Source organism: Watersipora subatra, chromosome 1 (assembly GCF_963576615.1).
Source record: "Watersipora subatra chromosome 1, tzWatSuba1.1, whole genome shotgun sequence".
Classification (NCBI taxonomy): Eukaryota; Metazoa; Bryozoa; class Gymnolaemata; order Cheilostomatida; family Watersiporidae; genus Watersipora; species Watersipora subatra.
The window spans coordinates 56,526,602-56,549,876 of NC_088708.1; the positions used below are offsets into that span (position 1 = coordinate 56,526,602).

Consider the following 23,275-nt stretch of genomic DNA (forward strand, 5'->3'; position numbering starts at 1 on the left):
TTCAGACTAAAACATGTAAGTAACAATGTAGTGTGGTCTCAGTTGAACCGTGTATACCTTGATCAAAAATATATTTATAAATTGGTTTTGTAAAAATTACAAATTCTCAAAACGATTTTTGTAGGAAAAAACATTCATTAAATAGACATAGCCCATATGCATGTTGATGCAATACTGTCAAGCTGAGCGATGCTGCATATCTAGGAACCATTTTGTAGACAGGTTTTTTATGTGCAGTAATTACTTTTAAATTTCTTCTCCTATAATTAGCACAATTCTCTAAATACTCCACAAAATACTCCAAAGGATTTTTAAAATTTTAGTTTTTTTGAGGCTAAATAATTCAGTTGCCAGTATATTAACAAGATGATGCGTTGAAACAGGTCCATCTATAATATGTCCGAAATATAAACCACATATTTTTAGAGAAGGAAACGTGCACACATAGTACTTGGGTGAACAAAGCAACAAAAGTTTGTTGTCAGACTTCAATGAAATAACGTACAAGAATACTAAAAATGAGAGTTTTCTCTGGAAATCTTCTGCTATTTATGAACTTACATCTTCATTTTATTTAGATGACGCTTCTAGCATTTTTCACCGTTGAAAACATCTAGAAAATATGTTTTACTTTTACAATAAAAGTAATCTAATAAATCACTTCTAAGTCAGCTAATGCCATGCTTATGTAATATTCTATTGCAATCAGCTCGTATTGGGTGTCCTTTGCTTGTAAAATGTTTTTATCTGTTCAAGATCTATGAACTCTTGCGTTATTTTCATTATTTTACATAGATAAAACCTTCAGATTCGCCATAGACATGTATTGTAAATATCCTATGCTAGCTGATTTGGCTCAATTTTTAGATATAAGATTTTTTGGAGGTTTCGCATCATGATTATTGGCAAATAGTGAGATGTTAGTAATGTACACAGAATAAAAATAGATAAAATATGTTCAAGAAAGCCTGTTAGAGTACATGGATAAAGCGAGTACCCATTACATCTCTTTCAAATTTTGTAAAATATATCGCTCTGATAAGCTATCTAGCCACCCGCGTCACATTTATCATTGGTTATGCAACCTCATAATGGTAAACACCAGTATTAGTTTGGCTAACATACCGTGCAAATGTCTGCATCTGTCTCTCATCAGGTTGACTACCTTCAATATCACTTATTTTGTGATCATTCATTGCTCAGCGTCTGTGCCATGGCTCTGCTCTTGCAACTTTGTCTGACTCTAGCTATTGCAACGGGTAGGTTATTGATGTGGCACATAGGATTATTGATTAAATATTTTTTATGAGTAGCTATTATTATATTTAACAAAGTTACACTTCTTGAAAATAGCACCAAATAGCAGATTGTTAACTTGATAATATGTCTCGGTAGGCTTTGTTGATATCTCTTTACATACTGTACATTTATCTTGAAATTTTAACTGTTGTGATAGTGTGCATGAATTCGATTGTGATTGTATAGCTCTGTGTTGCTTGCCCTCGTTGCTGGTTGGCATATGGTTAGCACTCTCGACTCTAAGACATTGGTGATAGTTGAAAACCAGCATAATAAGTGTTTGTTTGTAGACATTAGTGTCTTATGGTTGTAGCGCAACAAACCCATTGTCTAGATTAGTAGATTTCTTTAAACTTATCTAAAACCTGCGCCAGTATTGCAAGTTGCATTATAACTGGCAGTAACTTCTTTTATTGGGAGAACTTCTTCCAAGATCATGTTAAACAGTATCACTAGAAATCATTGTAAGCATTTTGCAGCTTCGGGTAGTAGGGCTAAACAATGTCCTTCACCTGAATATATACAGTCATACCTCGACAGACGAGCTTGATGCGTTCTGAGACGGGACTTGTAAATCAATTTACTCTCATCTCAAGGCACTATTTCCTAGATAAAATCTTCAAGTACAAATTAATCCGTTACCATACTATAAAAAACCGCCTTAACAGGATATTATGATGGAAAAATATGTTTTTAATTGTTGTAATTCAGTACCAACAATACCTATTTAGTTGTTATAATCTGCAATAAAATGTAACATCACTATGTGCACTACTGTATGAAGTTTTTGCCTTCGGGACAGACCTGGATAACGGCTGTCTGAGAGAGATACTTGAGAGCGAGGCGTCCTGTACACTAAACTTTTGTGACCTTACATATTAGAAACCTTGAATTTAGCTTCAATAACTTTAGCTTACTAAACACACACTTAAGCAAAGTTAGTCTTTTACTTTCTTTAATTTTACCACCTTATTTTTATAGAGATTGTCTTCGGTTAAGCAGTTCTTGCCTCACGTTTACTATAACCTTTAGCCAACCCTTTAACAACTTTGTCAAACAGATTCAAGGAAATGACTAAGTAATGATGTTCTCGAAAATGGCCTCTTCTATACTTGGCCATATACTGTAGTGGCGATCACACCCCAGCTAATATGCTCATATTTCAAAGACTACTCGTATCTCAAGGAAGAAACTTGCTCGAAAGTCAGCTCACTTTTTGAGTTTCTCGTTTGTTAGGGCACTCGTATATAGATGTATGACTGTAGTTGTTATCATTACTATATGATATCCAAACTGGTATGGGTGGGTCAGGTTGGACATTGGCTTTATTTGAATGTATGACTGTCATCATTGCTATATAGTACTTAAAGGACATGCTTGTGACTAAATATATTTGAGATTCATTGTGAGCTTCTTTACTAAATATTTTAGGTGTATTCTCAGCCTATGAAATATCAGACTACAGCTATACTTATGGAGAGGGGTACGAGTACTATAAGTCAAGTCGTTTGGAGCTGTGTAAAGCACAGTCTCAGTGCGTCAGAGTAGAGCTTGGCCAATGCATCAATTCCTCTAGGACAGTACTGTTTTATTGGAGCGAAGAAGTTGACACCTGTGCTCATGATAGTGACTCATTCATTGTATATGCCTGTACTGCCGATGGTAAAAGTAGGTACAGCAGATGCTCTTACCACCTAAATAATCAGTTCCATAAACGTTTACATTATAGGAATTTTATGTTATACAAACAGTAAAATACATGTAAATAGCCTAATCTGTTCCAAGATCTTTCTAAATGCACCCCTTTGGTCCTACAAAAAGGACAACCTAGACTTAGTTTTCTAGTTTATTGACTGTACCACAACTGTAGTTATTGGTTTGTGTCGACAACATTTTTCCTTTTTCTTATCGCCTTCACTCGTCTTATGATCCATGATTGCGGTAATTTTGCAATAAGTTAAAGGGAACGCACACCTTCGAAATCAATATACAACAGGTGGCGCTTTATTTTTTGACTAGCCTACCAGAACTTCAGGAAGATAAATTTAACCCTTTTACGGGCGAGGCAATGCTAATGTTGCCTACATTTTGCACTCTTCTTCGCGCAAAGCCCGAAAGCGCTCATTTATGTCACTAAGTCATTATTAGTACCACTTTGTAGACACTTTTCTACTGATCACTTTCTATTATGAGTTCGTAAATATCAAACGTAATAAATGTCAAAGTAATGGTCTAATAGGGGTGGTATTCAAAAAAAGGTGGTGCTCATATAGATGTTCTACAGTATATTAAGCTATTTGACTAACTCAAAATTTGAATTTGACAACTAACCTTGTATAAAAAGGCTTGGTTCCATATGCAATTGAATGATATTTATAGACACTTCAGCTGAAAAAATTAATCAAATTCGTTTTTTCTCTTTGTCTTTTGCATTAAGTCTTCACTCACTGAATGGGTTATTCATTAAGTATAGTATCATGTATCTACTCAGTTATTGCTATAGGAATATTATTGCAGAGTTCATCGCTTTCCACATTTTAGCACAAAATTAGTTAGTTGACATCTTGTCTTTGAATTTCAGTCGTTTATGCAAACTAATCGACTATTGACAATTATTTGATGCAGGAGGGCTTTTGTTTTTAACCAACAAAGTTGATGCAGGTAAAACCATAATTGATATGAGAAGGAATATTTCAAAATTTTTGAATAAGCTTTTGATGTATTCAAAAATGTTAAAGTGTTCCTGTTCAAACCAATTTTAGTTTGCCCATTTTTAAAATAGCACTTTCATACTCTCATAAAATGCTAAGAGTTACATGTTTGTAGATGACACTAATGAAAATGAGCGTAATTGGCAGTGGAAGGCTGGAAGAAAAAGCGGACTCATCACACATGCAAGATTAGGGGAGCACACATGCTTCGCCATTAAAGATTGTAAATACAAATTTAAATTGTTGATGTTGAATGATTCTTTATAGCTGGTGTGGTTTGTCATCAAGGATGACATTCTAAATCAGGTCAGGCTTTAGCCTAGCATTACCTACAAGCTGACGACCTCAGCCTTACAATATTATGGTCAAGAAGGCGACTGCATAGTTGTGCATGTGTAAACAACCTACGTACGTGAAAAGTGAAAAGGCGGATAAATCCACAAGGATTAATGACCATTTATAGAAAAGAAACCTCTTTCATTCATCCATGTTTTTTGCTAATAGATGTGACTTTGTTGCCCGTGTATGTGGAGGGCATGAAGTGCTCAAAGGAAACAGATGTATTGTTTCGTGTTTTTGTTGCCAGGCTGATTGTAATTAATAGGCCCTACAGACTAATTTCTGCTCGCTCAGCTGATCCAGAGCCGTATAGTGCAGAGTCCCGTGACCAAAATTGGAAACAAAAACGCTAGTTCTCAAACTAACAGACCATTTTATATATGCTATAATGAAGAAACCACAGCATTAACAAATAAAAAGAACTCCCATTTGCAGTTGCTCTAAAATTGGTTGTGTATTATACTATTTGAAAGAAGACAAAATCCCTACAAGATGATACCAATAATTTTATAATTTAAACTAAAAGAACCCTTCTTAAGCTAAAGTCAAAGCACAAGTTTTACGTAAATTGGTATGTAGCCCAAATTCTGATAGGTTTTGTATCTGCAACCAGTTTCTGGTTTGAGTTTCTAGAGAAATTATATGATTTATAAAATTAACAAATTAATTCAAATTAATTATGTAATAAATTAACGAATTCCTTTGTCAAAGAAGTACATTCATATACTATATACATCAGCTTTTTTGGCAAAGGATTTTGGTATTGAAATGATGAAATAATGAAATCATATATAATATTCAGATATAAATATATATTTATATATACAGATACCGTATGCATCAATGCAGGTAGTGTATATATACATGTACTGTATGTGTATATACAGATACCGTATATATATATATATATATATATATATATACAGTGTATATAGATATACATATACATGTATATACATGTATATACATACAGATATATATATCTGTACATATCTTCTATCTACTATATAAATGGCAAACAATCTGTCTGTATATATGTGTGTGTGCGCGCGCGTGCGTGCCTGTGTGTTAGTCCACCTTATAGAGGGGTCTTTCCTTTTTTCGATTCGGTCTTACAAAGCGAACTGAGTTAATATATATGTACTAGTGAATATTAATATTTACGCGTACAGGGAAGGTCATGTGAATGTTTGTTTCTTGTGGCCGCCCAGACAATTGTTTTCACGTTTTACCTACAAAATTCCTACTTCAAAATTTCTACTTCTCATTCAATGTTGTATTGTCTATGAATTGACACACCTCCACTACTTAACAATGTTGGATTTGCCACTGTTCGTGATAGTAAGCATTTTCGTTTGCTTCCGCAGCTGAGTTACTAATTTTTTTCCAGCCAAGCAAAATAATTAAGCTTAATTTTTTTAAGCGAACTGAATTAAGGAGTGTTAAATAAATTAATAAAATGAAATGTACTACTCATCAAATAAATTAATGAGTAGTAAATTGCATGTAATTATATATTTACTGCCGGCGCGTAAAGGGAAGGTCATGTGAACGTTTGTTTCTTGCGGGCACCCAGAAAATTGTTTTCGCGTTTTACCTACTAAATTTCTCCTTCAAAAATGTAAGTACTTCTCATTCAATGTATTGTCTATGAATTGCCACACCTTGACTACTTAAAAATGTTGGATTTGCCACTGTTCGTGATAGTAAACATGTTCATTTCATTCCGCAGCTGAGTTACTTTTACTTTTTTCCAGCTACGAGTACTACAGAACTTGTGCGGGTACTTCAAACGTTGTGATAGGCAACGGTGAGAAGAAAGAGAGCAGGGTATATTACAAAAAGCACACTATCTTATTCACTTTCAGAAATACTTTCAGTAGCAATTCTGGCCTGTTCTAGCCGTAGCCGTGTTTGCTCAGCAGTTTCTGCTTGGCAAAAAGGCTATCATGTTGGCGTTATGTTTTGTTATTGTAAGGTGCCATTACTGCATTATTGCATTACTTTTGCCATCAGTTTAAACAAATTTAGAAACTCATTTAAAAACTCAAGTCTTGCACGAAAGCAGATGACATGGCATCTAGTAAGGCACCTGATATAATGATGTCATACGTAGGCTGTAAAAGGTGTATGCCTAAAGGTGTATGCCTAAAGGTGTATGCCTAAAGGTGTATGCCTAAAGGTGTATGCCTAAAGGTGTATGCCTAAAGGTGTATGCCTAAAGGTGTATGCCTAAAGGTGTATGCCTAAAGGTGTATGCCTAAAGGTGTATGCCTAAAGGTGTATGCCTAAAGGTGTATGCCTAAAGGTGTATGCCTAAAGGTGTATGCCTAAAGGTGTATGCCTAAAGGTGTATGCCTAAAGGTGTATGCCTAAAGGTGTATGCCTAAAGGTGTATGCCTAAAGGTGTATGCCTAAAGGTGTATGCCTAAAGGTGTATGCCTAAAGGTGTATGCCTGTTTAGGTAAGACTTATGCTTTGAATTCAGCTTTAATAGGGTTATCTTAAATTATAGAATTATTGGTATCATCTTGTCGGAAGTTTTGTCTTCTTTCATATGGTACATAATACAACAATCAATTTTAGAGCAACTGCAAATGGAAATTAATTTTGTTTGTTAATGTTGTGGTCTCCTCATTATAGCTTAGCTAAAATGGAGGGTATTGCCTGTTTGTTTGGAAACTCGCGGCCTCTCGTATAGCTTCCATCGGTCGCAGGATCTGCGCTATATGACTCTGTATAGACTCTGTGCGCTTATAGGGCTCTTTATACACTCTGTGAGCTATAGGCTCTATAGACTCTGTGCCTATACTATATAGACCCTGTGCCTACACTGCATAGACTCTGTAGCTGTACAGCTCCGGGCTGGTCGTGCTTGCAGCTAGTTAATGAACTCTTAGCTGGCTGACTATCATGTGCTAGTGTCTTGCTGGCTTCCATCACAACATGTAGAATATATTTTCAGGTTTTTTAATGAGACATTAGCTTTAAAAAGTACCTGGTAGAGAAGACATTAAAATACTGCTATAATGTAGAAATATTTGTAAACTCTGTGCGGTGTTCTCTTGTCAAGTGTATCATCAATGCTGCTGAATGGTCATGTTAGGTTAAACAATGCCAAGAATGATACCATTAATTAAGTTCGTTTAACTGCCACCAGCTGGCTACAATGAATTGTGTAAAGATACGCTGTACCAATGAAAATGTCTGTATAGCGAATTGGTATTCGCTAGACTTTAACTAACTTTTAAACTGTTCCCAAATAGGAAGGCTTGGATCCTTACTGATGAGTGTGTGGTAATTTATTTCACTGTTTCACTGACACTGAAACCACCTTGAAGTCTAAAATCACATAGCAAAAATCACACTAATGTAAAATCACACATGTAAAACTTTTCAAACAACATTCAATACAAGCAAAAATGTTAAAAGTGTATGCATTTAAAATATAATAAAATATAAAGAGGCATATGCACTACTAACATTTGCCTCCTTTACTATTAAATCTTGACTATCAAAATGACCCTAAAATGGATCTCACTAAGCTGAAACACTGAGGTGAATACATTTTCAACAGACAGCGAATTGCTTGTTGTCTAACTGAATAGCAAAAGCTGGCTGAGCCATTGAGCGGATGGTTCAAGGCAGCAAGAGCTTGAGATGGTTCAAGGCAGCAAGAGCTTGAGATGGTTCAAGGCAGCAAGAGCTTGAGATGGTTCAAGGCAGCAAGAGCTTGAGGATGGTTCAAGGCAGCAAGAGCTTGAGATGTGTCAGTACACTAAAAAGTTGAGTCCCATTGGTCAAAAAAATTGGCCCCATGAGCCCAATCCAATCCTATTCAAACACACACCCAGGGTGTGACAATAACCAAGGAAGCACTAAGTCAATCAGGCAGACCACGAACAGATCTGCAACAAACAGTTGCGTAATACATACAGTTCGATACATAATTTCTTTGTACCACGCCAGAAACCAAACACTAGTGCTAATGCCGGCAAATCGGAAACAGTTACACTCTGCTTCAGCTTATTTGTTACATAAAAAAGATTATGAGTGAAGTAAATTTTTAATTTTTTAGTATTTATCAACGCTTTTATCGGCACATTGCCAGAGTATTTTTTGTTGTCGAAATACTGTCATATTTTTTTCAATCACGACTTGGGCTTTTGAATGGTGGCTTAAAAATTGAGTAAGCGATGTGGCATGATGGGGCATCGAAATAAAGAATATTTGAAAATTGTCAAATGCTAGTTGCAAGCAATTTTGAGCTTGCTTTCATACTGTTAGCTCTAAAAAAATTATACTATCCATTGCCTGTTGTATCATGTGGTGCTGTAAAATATTCTTTATGCAATTGTATATCACATTCATGTGGAAAATGTCAAGTTTTAATTGTAATTCACTATTTTGTTTTTTCCAGCAAGGTCAGATGAGTGGCAGCCGCACTGCATTCTGTCCAGTTATATCTCTATAGCAGCGCAACATATCATTCATAGTAATACCTATACTGGTACAATGGATGCCATTTGTAAGTCGTCTGGAACATTCTGCTCTGGTGGCTGTTTCAGAGAGCAAAGATGGTGTATCCAGGTACCAGAATGTAAGTACCAGCTTGTTCTTAAGCTTATTTTTTTCTAGAACTATTACATGAGAATTGCCTCCTGTAGGAAAACCTACAAACTTTTTGTTAAATACCGATATAGTTGCTTTCAAACAAAGAATAATTTTTACTGATTTAGGTATATAAAGCCAAGCTTTATTTTCTGGCAAAAAATTTAGCAAAACAAAAGTTTTATCACTGTAACAATGTAACTCCACATTGGCTTGTTGTACTAAAAAACCATTCAGTTTTCAGGTTTCTTGTATTATATTGTTGCTAAAATATTTTAAAGTGCAGTCCAATTAATCGCGCCTAGCACTTCACCTGTTAGAGCCTAATGTAATAAATCACAGGTAAAATATGGTTGGGCGCAAACATCTCACAGCTAATGTTTTGGCGTTTAACCTCATTCATACGCTATATATATATTAAACTTATTTATTAGGCTTCGTCAGAGCTTTAATTTCAAAAATATTTCTAATCAAAAAGGTATCAAAAACTATCACTAAAGTCTAGCCGACTTTAATTCTTGGCCTACGTTAGCATCATAGTTTTATTATCACTGATAAAGCTCAAAGAATGTTGGGATTAATTTTTATATGCCGTAAAACCTTTATTTGAACGCCATTACACTCTATTTTCAACCCTTCCCTTAGAGTGGCACTTTATTAGAAGTGACGTTCAAATAAAAGCGGCGGCGTATTTTTTAAACCCCTCGTTAGAATATTGAGATGATAAATTTAGCCCTTTCACGGGCTAATCGAATGTTGCCTACTTTTTTCACTCTCCTTCGGGCAGAGCGACATAAAACATTTTGGATGAAAAAAACTTTTATTAGACCTCTACCAAAATATGCACAGGGAAGCTGATACATGTCTCTACCAGTTTATATCTATTGCTTGCAATTAACCTACAATGATCTTATAACCTGCGGTGCAATTTGTGAAGTGTTCAAGTTTTTTTGTTGTTCTAAATTTGGAGGCACATTTTTATTTTATAACTAGATTTAACAAGGTTGCATAAAGGCTTATTGCACTCATTGATATGTTTGCTAGTTTTCAGCCAAAACTGGATTTAACAAGGTTGCATGAAAGCTTATTGCACTCATTGATATGTTCGCTAGTTTTCAGTCAAAACTAGTTTTTTATGTGCAGCAGATGAGTAGTTACGAGCATCGATCCATTGTAAGCCAAGTTCAGATTGCCCAATAATGCTGTCAAATAATATGCTATAAATCTGCAAATTTATAAGTTACTGGTATATAATAATAATCTATCAAATGCAACGAATATATATCCGGGAACAAGTAACCTAAATAAACCATATTTATAATACATTAAAAACAAAAAATAACATTTTAAAACAAACATTAACATATTTAAAACTGAAATATTAGCATCATTTCTTTGGCTAGTTGTGTTCTGATTGTTAACTCTGTTTGGAATCATTTTATATTCTTCTGGTTATTCAATACCTTCGACAGTGCCTTCTGACTTCAACTTCTTTTCTGCACAGCTGAGCTAGTCGATATTAGCGTTCAAACAATGTTTTAGCAGAGCAAAACTCTTACTGGATACATGCTAAAACGCATGTATACACTTTTGCGCAAATAAAGAGAAACCGCATGTAATCAAAATAGCCTTTACATATTAGCTTCAAAATATGTAGTAACACTGATTCCATCGCAAATGCAAAAGCTTTTTCACATACATCGAAGTATCACGGCCACGTTAAAAAAGGAACTACTATTAACCTGATACAGTTACTAATTATTTTTATGGTGTTGCATTCAAAGTTTTAATGAAAACGTAAAGACTTCGAGTTAAAAAATGGACTTTGATATGAACAGAAACAATGAACAAATTAATTGTTATTGATGTAATCGAGTCATTATCAGTAGTACTGTTTGGTGAACACTTTTCAGCTGATCACTTGCTATTATGAGTTTGTCAAGATCAAGAATGTCAAATAGTGGCGATTAAATAGATGTGTCGTTCAATTAAAGGGTTGCGCTCTAATTTTCAACCCTTCTCTCATCTCATAGTGGCGCTCAAATAAAGGTGGCATTCAAATAAAGGTGGCGTTCAAATACAGGTTTTACGATATGTTCACTAGAGCTGTGGTATTGTAGTTGTATTCTAGAAACTAAAGGATTATATTCTCTTTTAATATTTGTTATTTCTGCATTAAAATGTTACAAATTAGCAGCTACCCGTTTCAACTGCTGGCTATACACCTAATGCAGCAATTACCAATATAAACATAGAGTTGTCTTGTGTCATAGCTGACAACTCCTAATCACTAAAATTTTAGATTTGCACGTAATGTTCCTGACTAACTTCTACTAATTTTTTTATTAATAACATTAGCACTCAACAGAGATTTTTGCCGCAAAGTTTTTATTAGATTATTTCTACCAATAACAGATATGTATATTTATGAGATGTCTAAGAGTTGTACGCTTATGTTGATCAATCAAATGTGTGTTACAAGATATGTAAAAATTGTTGGCTACTCTGAACCAATCTCATCATATAAAGTTCTGGATGTTTGCAGCACATTTTCAGGAGCTGTAAGACTGAGGAAGAAAACTACAGGGATGTAATATGATGCTAAGTGCACATTCATGTGCACTTAGCGTCTACCAATGTTACACATATGTATGTATGTTAGCATATGTGTAACATCTACCAATGTTACACATATGTATGTATGTTAGCATATGTGTAACATCTACCAATGTTACACATATGTATGTATGTTAGCATATGTGTAACATCTACCAATGTTACACATATGTATGTATGTTAGCATATGTGTAACATCTACCAATGTTACACATATGTATGTATGTTAGCATATGTGTAACATCTACCAATGTTACACATATGTATGTATGTTAGCATATGTGTAACATCTACCAATGTTACACATATGTATGTATGTTAGCATATGTGTAACATCTACCAATGTTACACATATGTATGTATGTTAGCATATGTGTAACATCTACCAATGTTACACATATGTATGTATGGGTATGTGTTGCAGCTTTATTCATGTGTCCGTATAAAAGCAAATTAGTGGTAATATCTTAGATGTAGACACCAACGTGTGTTATATAATCTTCTCATTGCCAATTGATGCACACCAACATTAGATTCTTATTTCAAAGGTAAAAGATCTCTAAATGCTGTTTGTGTCAAAGCTCATCACCTCACATGGCTTAGTGGTATAACAAAGATTGCTCTTGTCGTTTAAATGAGACAAACGTTACAGGTGATGGCTGTGCAAGTGGATGTAGCAGTATTGGGAATGCTGTGTGTGAAAACAATGAATGCGTTTGTCCTTCCAACTTCCAGTTATCCGAGAACGGAAAATACTGCATGTGCAATGAAGGCCTGGCATATAAAGCGGGCGAGTGCCAACCAGGTAGATAATAAGGACTTTTGTGTGTTTTGTTGATGTTCAAAGCCTGAGAGCAGAAGTTGTTTTTTACTCATTACATAAGTCTGTATAAAATAATAGAGACAATAAGTTGTTTATATGCTGATAGGAATGGATTTCCAAACCTAATTCATTTTCAGATTATTTGATAAGATTATGGTTTTTTCAATTTTAAACCTAATTAATCAGGTAGGTTGTGATGTTGATCCTACACTTTTAAATTTGTACATCAAAAGACGCAGTCGGCATAATCCATGTAATCTCAATAAACAATATTCATCTTTTGATAAAGCTCATTCCAAGCTGGCTGAGGCTGTGTTCAATATTAGGTGTGTTATTAATGGACATATCAATGTGCTCTACATTTGCTAATTGAAAAACTCTGATGATCTTAGGATTTACGTTTTGCATGTTTAAATTTAGTTTATAATTTTATAGTTTGTTTTAGGCAGTCATGCCGTTTAACAGATGGTATCTTAACAGTTGTTAACAGTAACTCTATCTTATCTCCCTGGTTGATTTAGAGTCTTACATGTTCCGTTGTTCTGTTGAAGCTTTCCTGAAATACCTGTTCTTTGGGTTGTTTGAAGTTTTTGTGTTAGACTTTTCTTACGTTCACTGACTAAACACCTAAAAGGTTTCCATGAAATTGTATTTTGAGTCATTTTTGATTGGTTTCTCAAGTGTATGTTAGCATAGTTGCTCTAACCAGAGCAATGTAGTAATTTTTATCTGTTACAAGTTACTTGCCCATCTTGTAGCCACTCTCGGAAGTAGATGTACAAGGGTATCTGCTTTAGCATGTACTTCCATTCCTAATACTTCTTGTCATGAAACGCAGCAAAGATGCCGATGCATCAACGGGTACACCGTAAGAGTAGAAGGTGGTAAAAGGGTTTGCCGTGAGGAATACAACAGAGCCTCCTACTACCGGTAGATATGTCCATGAAGTAATGGCGCCTTTGGTAATACTATAAAACTATGCTATGATGTAATTCTAGCACGCTTCTGGATACCAACATTTACTCTGATAGCTGAGTGAATGCTTACTATCATCAATGTGGCATTCGCTAAGTATATTTTATCTCCTTTTAAAAAAGTATCTCCCATCAATGTGCAATGTGATAGCATACAGCTACTATTTTCATTTGTTATAAATGACTCAATGTGTTTTGTACATTGTTTGCAAAGCTAACTTGCAGTTAAGGATAGCCTCTCATATTGAATTATTGCTATGCCAATGAAGCGTATGTCCGACTGATTATTATATTTTCAGTACTATTTTTATTACAATGATGTGACTATTGCATGCGAGTGTCTGAATTGACTGCTGTTGTCAGCCATTGAAATTAGTTTTTTGGTTTACAAAGTATGTATTAGTCTTGCAAAGTCTTGCGCGAAAGCACATAACATGGCATCTAGTAAGGCACCTGATATAATGATGTCATATGTAGTCTGAACAACAGTGAAAAAGCAATATCTGCTGTTAAATCTGTATAATCTTGACATGCTCATTTTTACGTTACTCGGTGTTTTTCTTTAATCTGCCCTCAAAATTGTTCGAAAATGTATTGACCAGTTTGTCATATACGTTTCAGCATTCATCCAAAATACGAGTTTCTGATCCTACATGTATGTCGCGAAGAAACTATAGTCTGTATCCGCTTTCTCTCAGTCCTGTCACATGAGTATGCAGACGAATGCACAATGGAACAGGGCAGAAGAGCTTACACTCTGAACTATATTCTAGTATGGGAGCAGTTTAAGCAATGGCAATAGGTTTATTTAGTATTCAATGTATAACCTGACTTCACTAATTATTTATCCAAAGATAAAACTGAACACAAGATAACCGTAACTCGTTTTCTTATTGATATATGTTGCGAAAATGCATTTAAATTTGAAATTTGGAAAAAGATTTATGGAGTTTTTTAAAATTCTTCGGACTAGCTTACCAAGCAAACAAAAACAGTTTCAACACTGCAATAAGGCGCACATACCTGCTAACATGATATTAAAGATAGTATGGGATTTTCGTAGATATTGCCAAATGTCCTTCTAGAGTGCTGAGTGTTTGAAAGGAAGAGTATGTGACCTATATACGATAAATGTGAAATGTGAAAAATACAAAACACCAATTATAATAAGTTTCTTTGAATTTCAACTAAATAATAACAGAAGCGCTTTGGTCTGATTAAACTGACTATTAATAGTTGCACTTATTTTAACTAGCACTGAGCTTCGTAGCTGTTTACTTTGTCAAGTAGTTACACAATTCTTGTTATACAGCGTTTTCGTTGGTTTGTGCTGCCACAGGCCTGTTTGCCAGACCAATAGCAATCCTGATTGTGCCTGCCGAGTAGGAAAGTGATGACACAATGCTAATCTGTTAATTTCAAATTTTCTAGCACAACGTAAGTTTTATAGGATTCTACCTTGATGTACAGTACTGTTATCGCGGAACATTGATTGGATAAAATAGAGACACAGGTCAGTATTTATTTTATTCTCAAGATTTTGTCATCCATTTGTGAATTATGCTATCACAAGAATTGTTTGATTCATTAACTGGTTACTATTTTATAATTTACCGAATTGATTGTCGATTAATTACTAATTTTATTGTAACAGGTTTCCCGATGTATTAGAACCAATGAATAATAAATAGGAAGTTTCAGCTGCAGCCGTTTGTAACTGTTCTTGCTCTTATCCGTAAAAGGGTTCTGCAGTTTTTTTTAAACTATACACTAATGATACATACATGTGAAACATGAGCAAAAAATACAACTGGGTAGACAACTCCAACTATGAATGAACGATCAAATAATACAGTTTGAGAGCATGAAAATAGAGCCATAATTTGTTTACAATTAGTGATAGGAGCAGTTATTTTTATCCAGCTAGTTAATACGCTGCAGTAGAAGGCTCGTGGCTACGAATTCTGGTAATGGGTGCAATTACATCTACCAATGCCAGCCAAGCAGTATAGAGACGATTGATCACTGTAAAAGATGTTGTCTTAGATGCAAAATAAGCTTATCCTAAATACGTGCAATATTAAATTCTAAAACCTACACGATGTCATGATCTAGGATTTAATGCCTAGGTGTGTATACATTCTCATCACTTAACTTGCACCATGATCACACTAACTCATAGTTAGGTAGCTACTCTGTCACATCTTCTAATTGAGCTTATTAAAAGTGCGATATAGAGCTGCTAGTCTCTTAGAACTGTTGAAAGCATTAATGCAGCTAGATTTTTTTTTTTTAATTTGTATGCCAAAACAATTTCATTTCACAGTAGCCATACATCTGACACTGACTATTATGCAATTGTGTAGACTAGCATTATTTACAATATGAATATTTTCTGTAATTGTCAAGTAAAACCATTTGTTAATGATTTGATAGAATTATTTTATTTACGAAATTGTTGGCAAAGCAACTTAACTAACAAAGCTACTATTTAACTTGTGTTGAGTATTTACTTCTATTCATGGAATGCAAAGATAATAAACACTCTCATTGTAAATGGCATATTTATCAGTCGCTCCGACATTGAAAAACTGCAGATCAATATTAACCCACAAATTTCTGACATTTTTATTACATTACCAAATAGTTTTCAAAAAATTAAGACATTTGTGAGGATTAAAAGACCAGATTTTGCTTTGCAATTCTATGTATTTTCTGAAATTTTATAATCAAAGTTATACGAAATTCAACACATCTCATTGCAAAGTTTGGCAATGAGAATTGTCGAAAAGTTGTTTGAGAAGGACAATCTTAGATTTATTAAGAGGTGAGTTGGTGTTTGGTACGTTAGTGTATTTTTGATAGATATAATAGAAATATTGTAATAAAAGTGAGTTTTCAAAAAATAACTTGAAACAGATTTTTACTTTTAATGGATAAATCAGCTCATTGAAGAAACAAATTTCTGTTGCATGTTTATAAAAAATGAATATTTGGTTGAAAGTTGATCTTGCCACAAGAAACTTGAAAAAAAAACGATTTGACTGTTTCTGTAATAAGTTGTCAGTATGCTGGGGACTGGTAATGGTTGGGCCATGCTTGACTGAAAGTTTTAGATAATTTCAAATCTATCTTGCTCATATCCAATATCCTCATTGATTTTTCTGAATAAAACAAGTGGATTTTACCTGCCAATCGTGCAAAACTTAATTGTCTTCCCTCAACATCATTAGTGACATTCTAAGAGAGCACAACCCATTAGAATTGAACACTTCAGATCAACAGTATGAATGTTGTTATGCAGTGATATCTTAAACAGCAGGAGTTGTGTCAGCTTGCAATAATGTTCGTTAAGACTGACATTAGGTCAGACGCTACCTTGAAAGCCATATTTATGTAATTACTGTAGGGTTATGCAGATAGCAGATTTAGTTGACTTATAGTAAATACTACTTTTGAAAACTTTCACGCCTAAATAATTCTAACTAAAATCACATATGCAGCTGTTAATAGGCTATAATAAATGTACTCCTATAGCTAGAATTATCACATATTATATCACATATCAATGTCACTGTATACAAATACAGTTTTTAGATTGTGAACTTTTAAAATGGTGACAAAGTATTTTATTCTATTATTAATATTTTAAGTCTATTAATAATTTCATGGAGATTTTGTCTAAAATGATGTTATTACTTTCATCGTTAGTAGATGTACAAACTACAAGGACAAAATAATGATCATGTTCTTATTACAGAGCAAGTCAACAGACAGCGTATTAGTTTCCTCTTTTTGACCATGATAAGCATTAAGCAATGGCAACATTTTATATTGTTGATTTACACCATAATGATAGAATACATATATCATAAATTATATAAAACTTAGAATTATTAAGAAAATATTTGGTGCTCAAATAATGTGTAATATCAATTTGGATAATTCTATCATTTTTATTTGGTACATGCAAAATGGAGGTACAAAAACGTTGATGATACAAAACACTTTCTGGTATGCTATTGATATTATTCATAACGCGATTGTCAATACTGAAGTGTTTTTGTTGAATTGCAGTTGGAAACAAGCGTTAGGCTTGTTATTAATTTTGTAGTATTGACATAGCTAGGACATTTTATGACTTCAATGTTGTAAATGTTTCCTAATTCTTATTTTGCAACATGAAGAGCTAAGAGTTATCCCATTCGTGACAAGAAAATTTTGCGGAAGCGATGAATATTAAAGGAACTCCGGCACTTAAGGTATAGCTATCTTTCGTACTTATCTTGCCATATCCGTGATTAATAGCAGTATGCTATTTCAAAAGAATGTAAGGGACCGTTATTCGCTCATATAGTGCTGTTTACAACAACTGGCCAATCACTGCAGGAGCTGTAGGCGCTACGCCGACTCCTTATTAATTGAATTGGTTTCATGCATTGTTAGTTGCAGTTAGTTCATTCCAAGTGAAGCTCTATACTTTCTGTTGTGATAATAAACCTGCGTACCTCAGTTCTCAAATGCCAAGCATTTCACATCCATGGACGCGAGATACATAATATTTATTTTCTTCATTCAAGCAAACTATGCCTGTAAGTACAACTTTATATAATTCGTACAGACAACCATATCAGTGATATCGCGTACACCATATCACAATAAGTTGTGTTACTATAGTTGTTAGCCGTAGAAATATAATGACCAGTGTCATCATTTTGTACATTTGGGGCATCGGATGGCTCACGGTTTTGTTTGGTTGACCTTCAACCTTAACAAGCCATCTTGTTTAAGCATATCTATATTCTTGTAAGCCAACTAAAGCTTGTAGAATGCATATAGGGCTTTAAATGGATTTGCATGCCTTGTGTATGTATTTCTACTGTAATCTTTAGATGCAGACGCCCAAAGAATTTCATCTTGCCATTGTTCTCTAAATATTACACCTTAATCTAGTTCTTACCTTCAGATGTAACTAGAGATCCTATATCAAATCATTCATACAAACAAACACGTTTTATATCAGACAGCATAGATTCACTCACTGTCGTTGTGTAGCTGCACACTGCACGGCTGACCAAGTCATGTATAGACCAAGTTACGCATAGCAGTCATTTAGATGAGCCTGTTGAAGCAGCTATCATCTTACTAAGTTCATACTATCGGGTATTGTGTAAATTATTAGTAGAGTAACGAAAAATGCTCAGGCAAGGCTTATCATAATCAACGTGTTGATTATGAACATGTTTATCATTTTAGATTGAAATCCAAAAGTGAACCGCTTTTTTGCGAACCAATTTATGATGTATAAGCATAATTCATTAACTCCTAAAGTGTAGACGGTCTCTTTAAAAATTTTCAATCTAAACCTACAAGCAAAGTTGAAGCATTTATATTAGTCACCACCCTATGCTTATTACGTGGAAGTCTTTACAACAAATTGTCAAATATTCTCTTTAATTGCTATGTTCAATTTATGAACTTGACATTCTGAAACAAGCAATGGCTTAGCGAGTAATGGCTTGGCGTAGAGTGTGCTTTTAAAGTTGTACAACCTTGATAACAATAACCTGACATCCTTAAATCTAAGTATTTCACTAGACCCGGAATAGATCACATAAAATTGACTAGAAGATGTCTCTCGCCACATTTTTACTGTGAATATCTCTGAGACAATCTTTGAGCATGGGATGTTTTAGCGTTATTATAGAATTTAATATCCAGCTTATGTTGCTGCAACAGACTGATAGTTCTCATATTAAATACTGTTAATTCAGGGTGGCAGTTATATTGACTCATATATATCAGTTAAAAAAATTTTACAGCTGAGCTACAAGACACACGATAATCTTAAAAAAACAACGACAATAAAAAAGTGTCCTTTTTTTTGTATTATATAATATAAAATTAGTCATTTCTCTTTTGTTGTGATCATGTGATCAGCTCATACTATTCCTAGTAAAACCTGTGATTACTATTGTGGAGGCCAGTGGGTATTCCTGGAGAGCCTACACAATTACTATGCATGCCATGAATAATTGGTGGAGGCTAAAGCCATGATGTATCTATTCATTCTCGAGGCCGATGCCAAGACAACCTGAAATAGCACTGCAGTTTTTCGTGTTATGGTGTCTCACTCAGCTGTGGCTGATCTCAGTTAATCCTACCTAATCCACAAACTATTTTGTTAAAGCTTATTGCGGTTGTTCATTCTCTTACTGACATAATGTCAAGGGAGTGAGTGTTGTAGCAGTAATGGTTTCTTAAATATATGGCCTCGGGTAGTTAACTAATATTGTCTTGTTTACCCATTTACTCCCTGCATGTTCATTATCACATTGATATTACTCTGAGTAAAACAGCATGCAAATTGACCTTTGCATTTAAATGTACATACTACAATTTTATCAACCAAAGACTAAAATTGCAGAAAAGGTCAGGCATCTGGTTGCTTTAAAATGTATTGTCTGTAATCTGAATGATTATACAGCAACTACATGAATATTTTGTTCAGATGTTTCCGGGCAAGATGAAAGCATCCGAGCCTATTTTAACATGTCGGGAGTGATCGGCAATGTAGAATTTATTGCCAATGGAGCTGTAACAAGAGCTATTCTCAACCTAGAAGTAACAAAAGCCTGGTCTAGCTGGGAGATAAGGGAGTTTCCTGTTGTCACGACGCATGACTCATATGACTGTGATGATGCCATCCTTGGAAACAAGTGAGTATAGAGACAGTTGTTGTAACTTGGTATAAACTTGAGAGCGGATATGATTCTATTAGACACGCTGTTCAAGCAAGTTCTAGGAGTATGGAGTTTAAAGCTTATTTGGTAAAGAAACCTTTTAGATATTTTTACTGCAACCAGCTTTATGTCATCTTTGCACTACCATTTGTGATAGGATATCATTTGTGATTGTACCACTACTGTGTTTGTGATTGTATATCGCATAGTTTTTAGCCTATGACCCTTGTGTTATGGTTATATAACCACTGCAAACAGCTAGTGTGTTATCAATAAGGAAGAGGGTATTTGGAGTTTATTGATGTAGGCTGATGATTGCATGCATCAGGCTTCTACAGATTGACTTAGCCATTAGCTAAAGTGTGCAGCAAAGCTGAGATGGTTGTGAGCATTTATCAATTCATATAAATAGCATTATGCTATAACTCACTTGCACAGAGTGCGTACCTAGTGTCTATGATGTACTAGAGTGTACGTGGCGTCTGGTCTACAAAATACAAGTGCACATATGACATCTGGTCTACATAATACAAGTGTTTATGTGATATCTAGTCTACAATATAAATATGTATGAATATAATATGTTGTCTACAATGTTCATGCATGTACATGGTGTTTTGTTTGCAGCATACAAGAGTTTAAGTGATTGGTTGTCTACAGTATATAAGCGTGTATGCCTGTTTTGGCTGCAGTATACAAGTGTGCATGGATGTTTTGGCTACAGTCTACAAGTGTTTATGGGTATCAAGCCTACAATATATACTCTAAAAGGAGCAGAAAAGAATTTCTGAAACACTTTCATTGCTCAGTAAACTGGGCAAACGTGTAATTATGATTCTCAGATATGGTAGGCCCTATATGTTGGAATGTGTAAATGACAAATCTGGCAACAGATTCATTTACAGCGATACACAATTATGTCAGCTACTTGATCACCACCATTACCATTATGGGAGTGCTAAAGTATTGTAACTGAAGCTCACACAGATTTGACTAAGGTTTGCTGACTTTTTGGTGGAGAAACAGAGTGTCAAGCTCACATTTTCATAATTGTAACATAAACTACCCAGATGGTTTTGTGAGCAGCTGAACACAAAGTAAATATACATTAGTTCATTATTTGCTAACCACTGGAACATAATATCTTTAGCTGGACACTCAGTTGCTGCCTTTTTGGCATACAGCCTGTTTGTTTGACCAATCAACGCTGGTTTACTAGTATAACATTAGAGTACACTGATAAACAAGAGGTTGAAATATGCATTCTGCTCCTGGAATAGTAAGAATTTCTGCTGTAAATTTTAAGCTATTCAACAGCTGTGGTTGATTTAGCTTGTGATTTGTTCATCCAGCAGAGGCTAAACTCACTACTTGCTGCAATAAAACTAGAGAGTTATAAAGTTCTATCATCCAGCAGCTTTAGTCACCTGTCTCGTGTGTCACACCTGTCTCGTGTGTCACACCTGTCTCATGTGTCGCAGCTCATAAATATGACTACCTTTATAATTCCGCTGTTTTACCTCATGAGTTCTCACTTCTACCTCATAATTATAGACATAAATGCTGTCTAATTATAAAAATTTTTATTGTAATATATTTTATAACTAGTGTAGTTTAGTACATATCTCAGAGCTTGCCGATGAGTCTGAATGTACAGTATGTAGTAGTACATAAAAACATGGTGTGGGATGAATTTGTCTTACAAGGCGAGGATTATATTTAACTAGAGCTTAAATATAATCTGGAGTAATATATATAAATGATGATGTGTTTTGGATCTCCCATAGCAACCATGATAATACCATTAGTTGTATTTGACAAATTATCTCCAATATCTATTTTCCAGAAATCGCTATTTACCTGATAGCCATTCATTCTTCATGCTTAACTTCAAGTGGGTGCTTATCTGCTAGGGCTATACTCAGCTCAAGTATTCCCTATCTCTTTGATCCATTTAAAATTCTTCATCACATTCCAGGTTTTTGATCCTCAATTTGCTATGATTTTCTGTAACCACCATCATTAACCCTGCTTCTGACTATTCAACCAAACCTCACATTACTTTGTGTGGCTATTCTATTAATGCATGTATATTGTTATTTTAGTTTTGGTAAAACATTTTTACAAAATCTAGGTTGCTGCTGTGTTCTATAGCAGCCAGGTTACTGTCAAGTGACATGTCTATAGGAGGCAGGTTACTATCATGTGACAGCTCTATAGGAGGCAGGTTACTGTCATGTGACATGGTTATTGTCATGTGACATATCTATAGGAGGCAGGTTACTGTCATGTGACAGCTCTATAGGAGGCAGGTTACTGTCATGTAACATGTCTATAGCAGACAGGTTATTTTCATGTGACATATCTGTACAAGGTAGGTTACTGTCATGTGGCAGTTTTATAGGAGGCAGGTTACTGTCATGTGGCAGCTCCATAGGAGACAGGTTGCTGTCATGTGGCAGCTCTATAGGAGGCAAGTTAATGTCATGTGGCAGCTTTATAGGAGGCAGGTTACTGCCATGTGACAGCTCTGTAGGAGGTAGGTTACTGTCATGTAACAGCTCTGTAGGAGGTAGGAGGCAGGTTACTGTCAAGTTGTATGTCTTTAGCAGACAAATTACTGTCGTGCGCTGGTAAAAAGTCGCCACTGAATGTTTATACAGTGTGTTAGTATTTATGTAATATTGAAAATACAAGAACACAGTAAGCATTAGATAACAAATCTACTACTGCATAAATTTACTTTCAGAAATTGAACCTCTCACTGATCTTGGATACGATTGATTATTTGATAGCAACACAAATAATTCCCTCGGTCTCATGAGATCTTATATTGTATGGGGCCAAAGAGCAGTCAATCGAACTAGAATCATTTAAGAGCTGGTAGGAAAATGGAGACGGTTCCTAATAGATTGCTTGGGTGATTGATGAGGGGTTTCATCATACGAAAATATCGGAAGTGAAGTAGGGATTGCATGATTTCACAAACCTTCATGGGGCACATAAAGTCGCTGCCTTAATCTTTTCTGACAATCACTTCATTTTTAGTCTCACATGCTTAATATGTCGTTACTAGCAAAGAGCATACACGCAATCCCTCCTTGATATCATCTTTATCATTATTACGGCCACAATCCTTTACAACACTCACTAGTGTTA

At 34.8% G+C, this 23,275-nt stretch overlaps 2 protein-coding genes across 2 annotated transcripts in view; both read left to right on the top strand.

The window, feature by feature from the left end:
• The first annotated feature begins 2,842 nt into the window (after positions 1-2,842).
• On the top strand, positions 2,843-14,055 carry LOC137385367 (fibrillin-3-like). The gene is made up of 5 exons (XM_068071816.1): positions 2,843-2,967; positions 4,126-4,233; positions 8,770-8,949; positions 12,229-12,381; positions 13,158-14,055. Exons 3-5 carry the CDS (start codon positions 8,865-8,867, stop codon positions 13,331-13,333), a joined length of 414 nt encoding a protein of 137 aa, XP_067927917.1. The 5' UTR covers positions 2,843-2,967; positions 4,126-4,233; positions 8,770-8,864; the 3' UTR covers positions 13,334-14,055.
• A 3,792-nt stretch (positions 14,056-17,847) lies between these two features.
• LOC137408589 (uncharacterized) overlaps positions 17,848-23,275 on the top strand; it is a 50,301-nt gene continuing 44,873 nt past the window's right edge. Inside the window, exons 1-2 of the mRNA XM_068095174.1 lie at positions 17,848-17,965; positions 19,885-20,092. Of these exons, the coding sequence (XP_067951275.1) occupies positions 17,914-17,965; positions 19,885-20,092 (260 nt within the window). The 5' untranslated portion in view covers positions 17,848-17,913. The remainder of the gene's footprint in view (positions 17,966-19,884; positions 20,093-23,275) is intronic.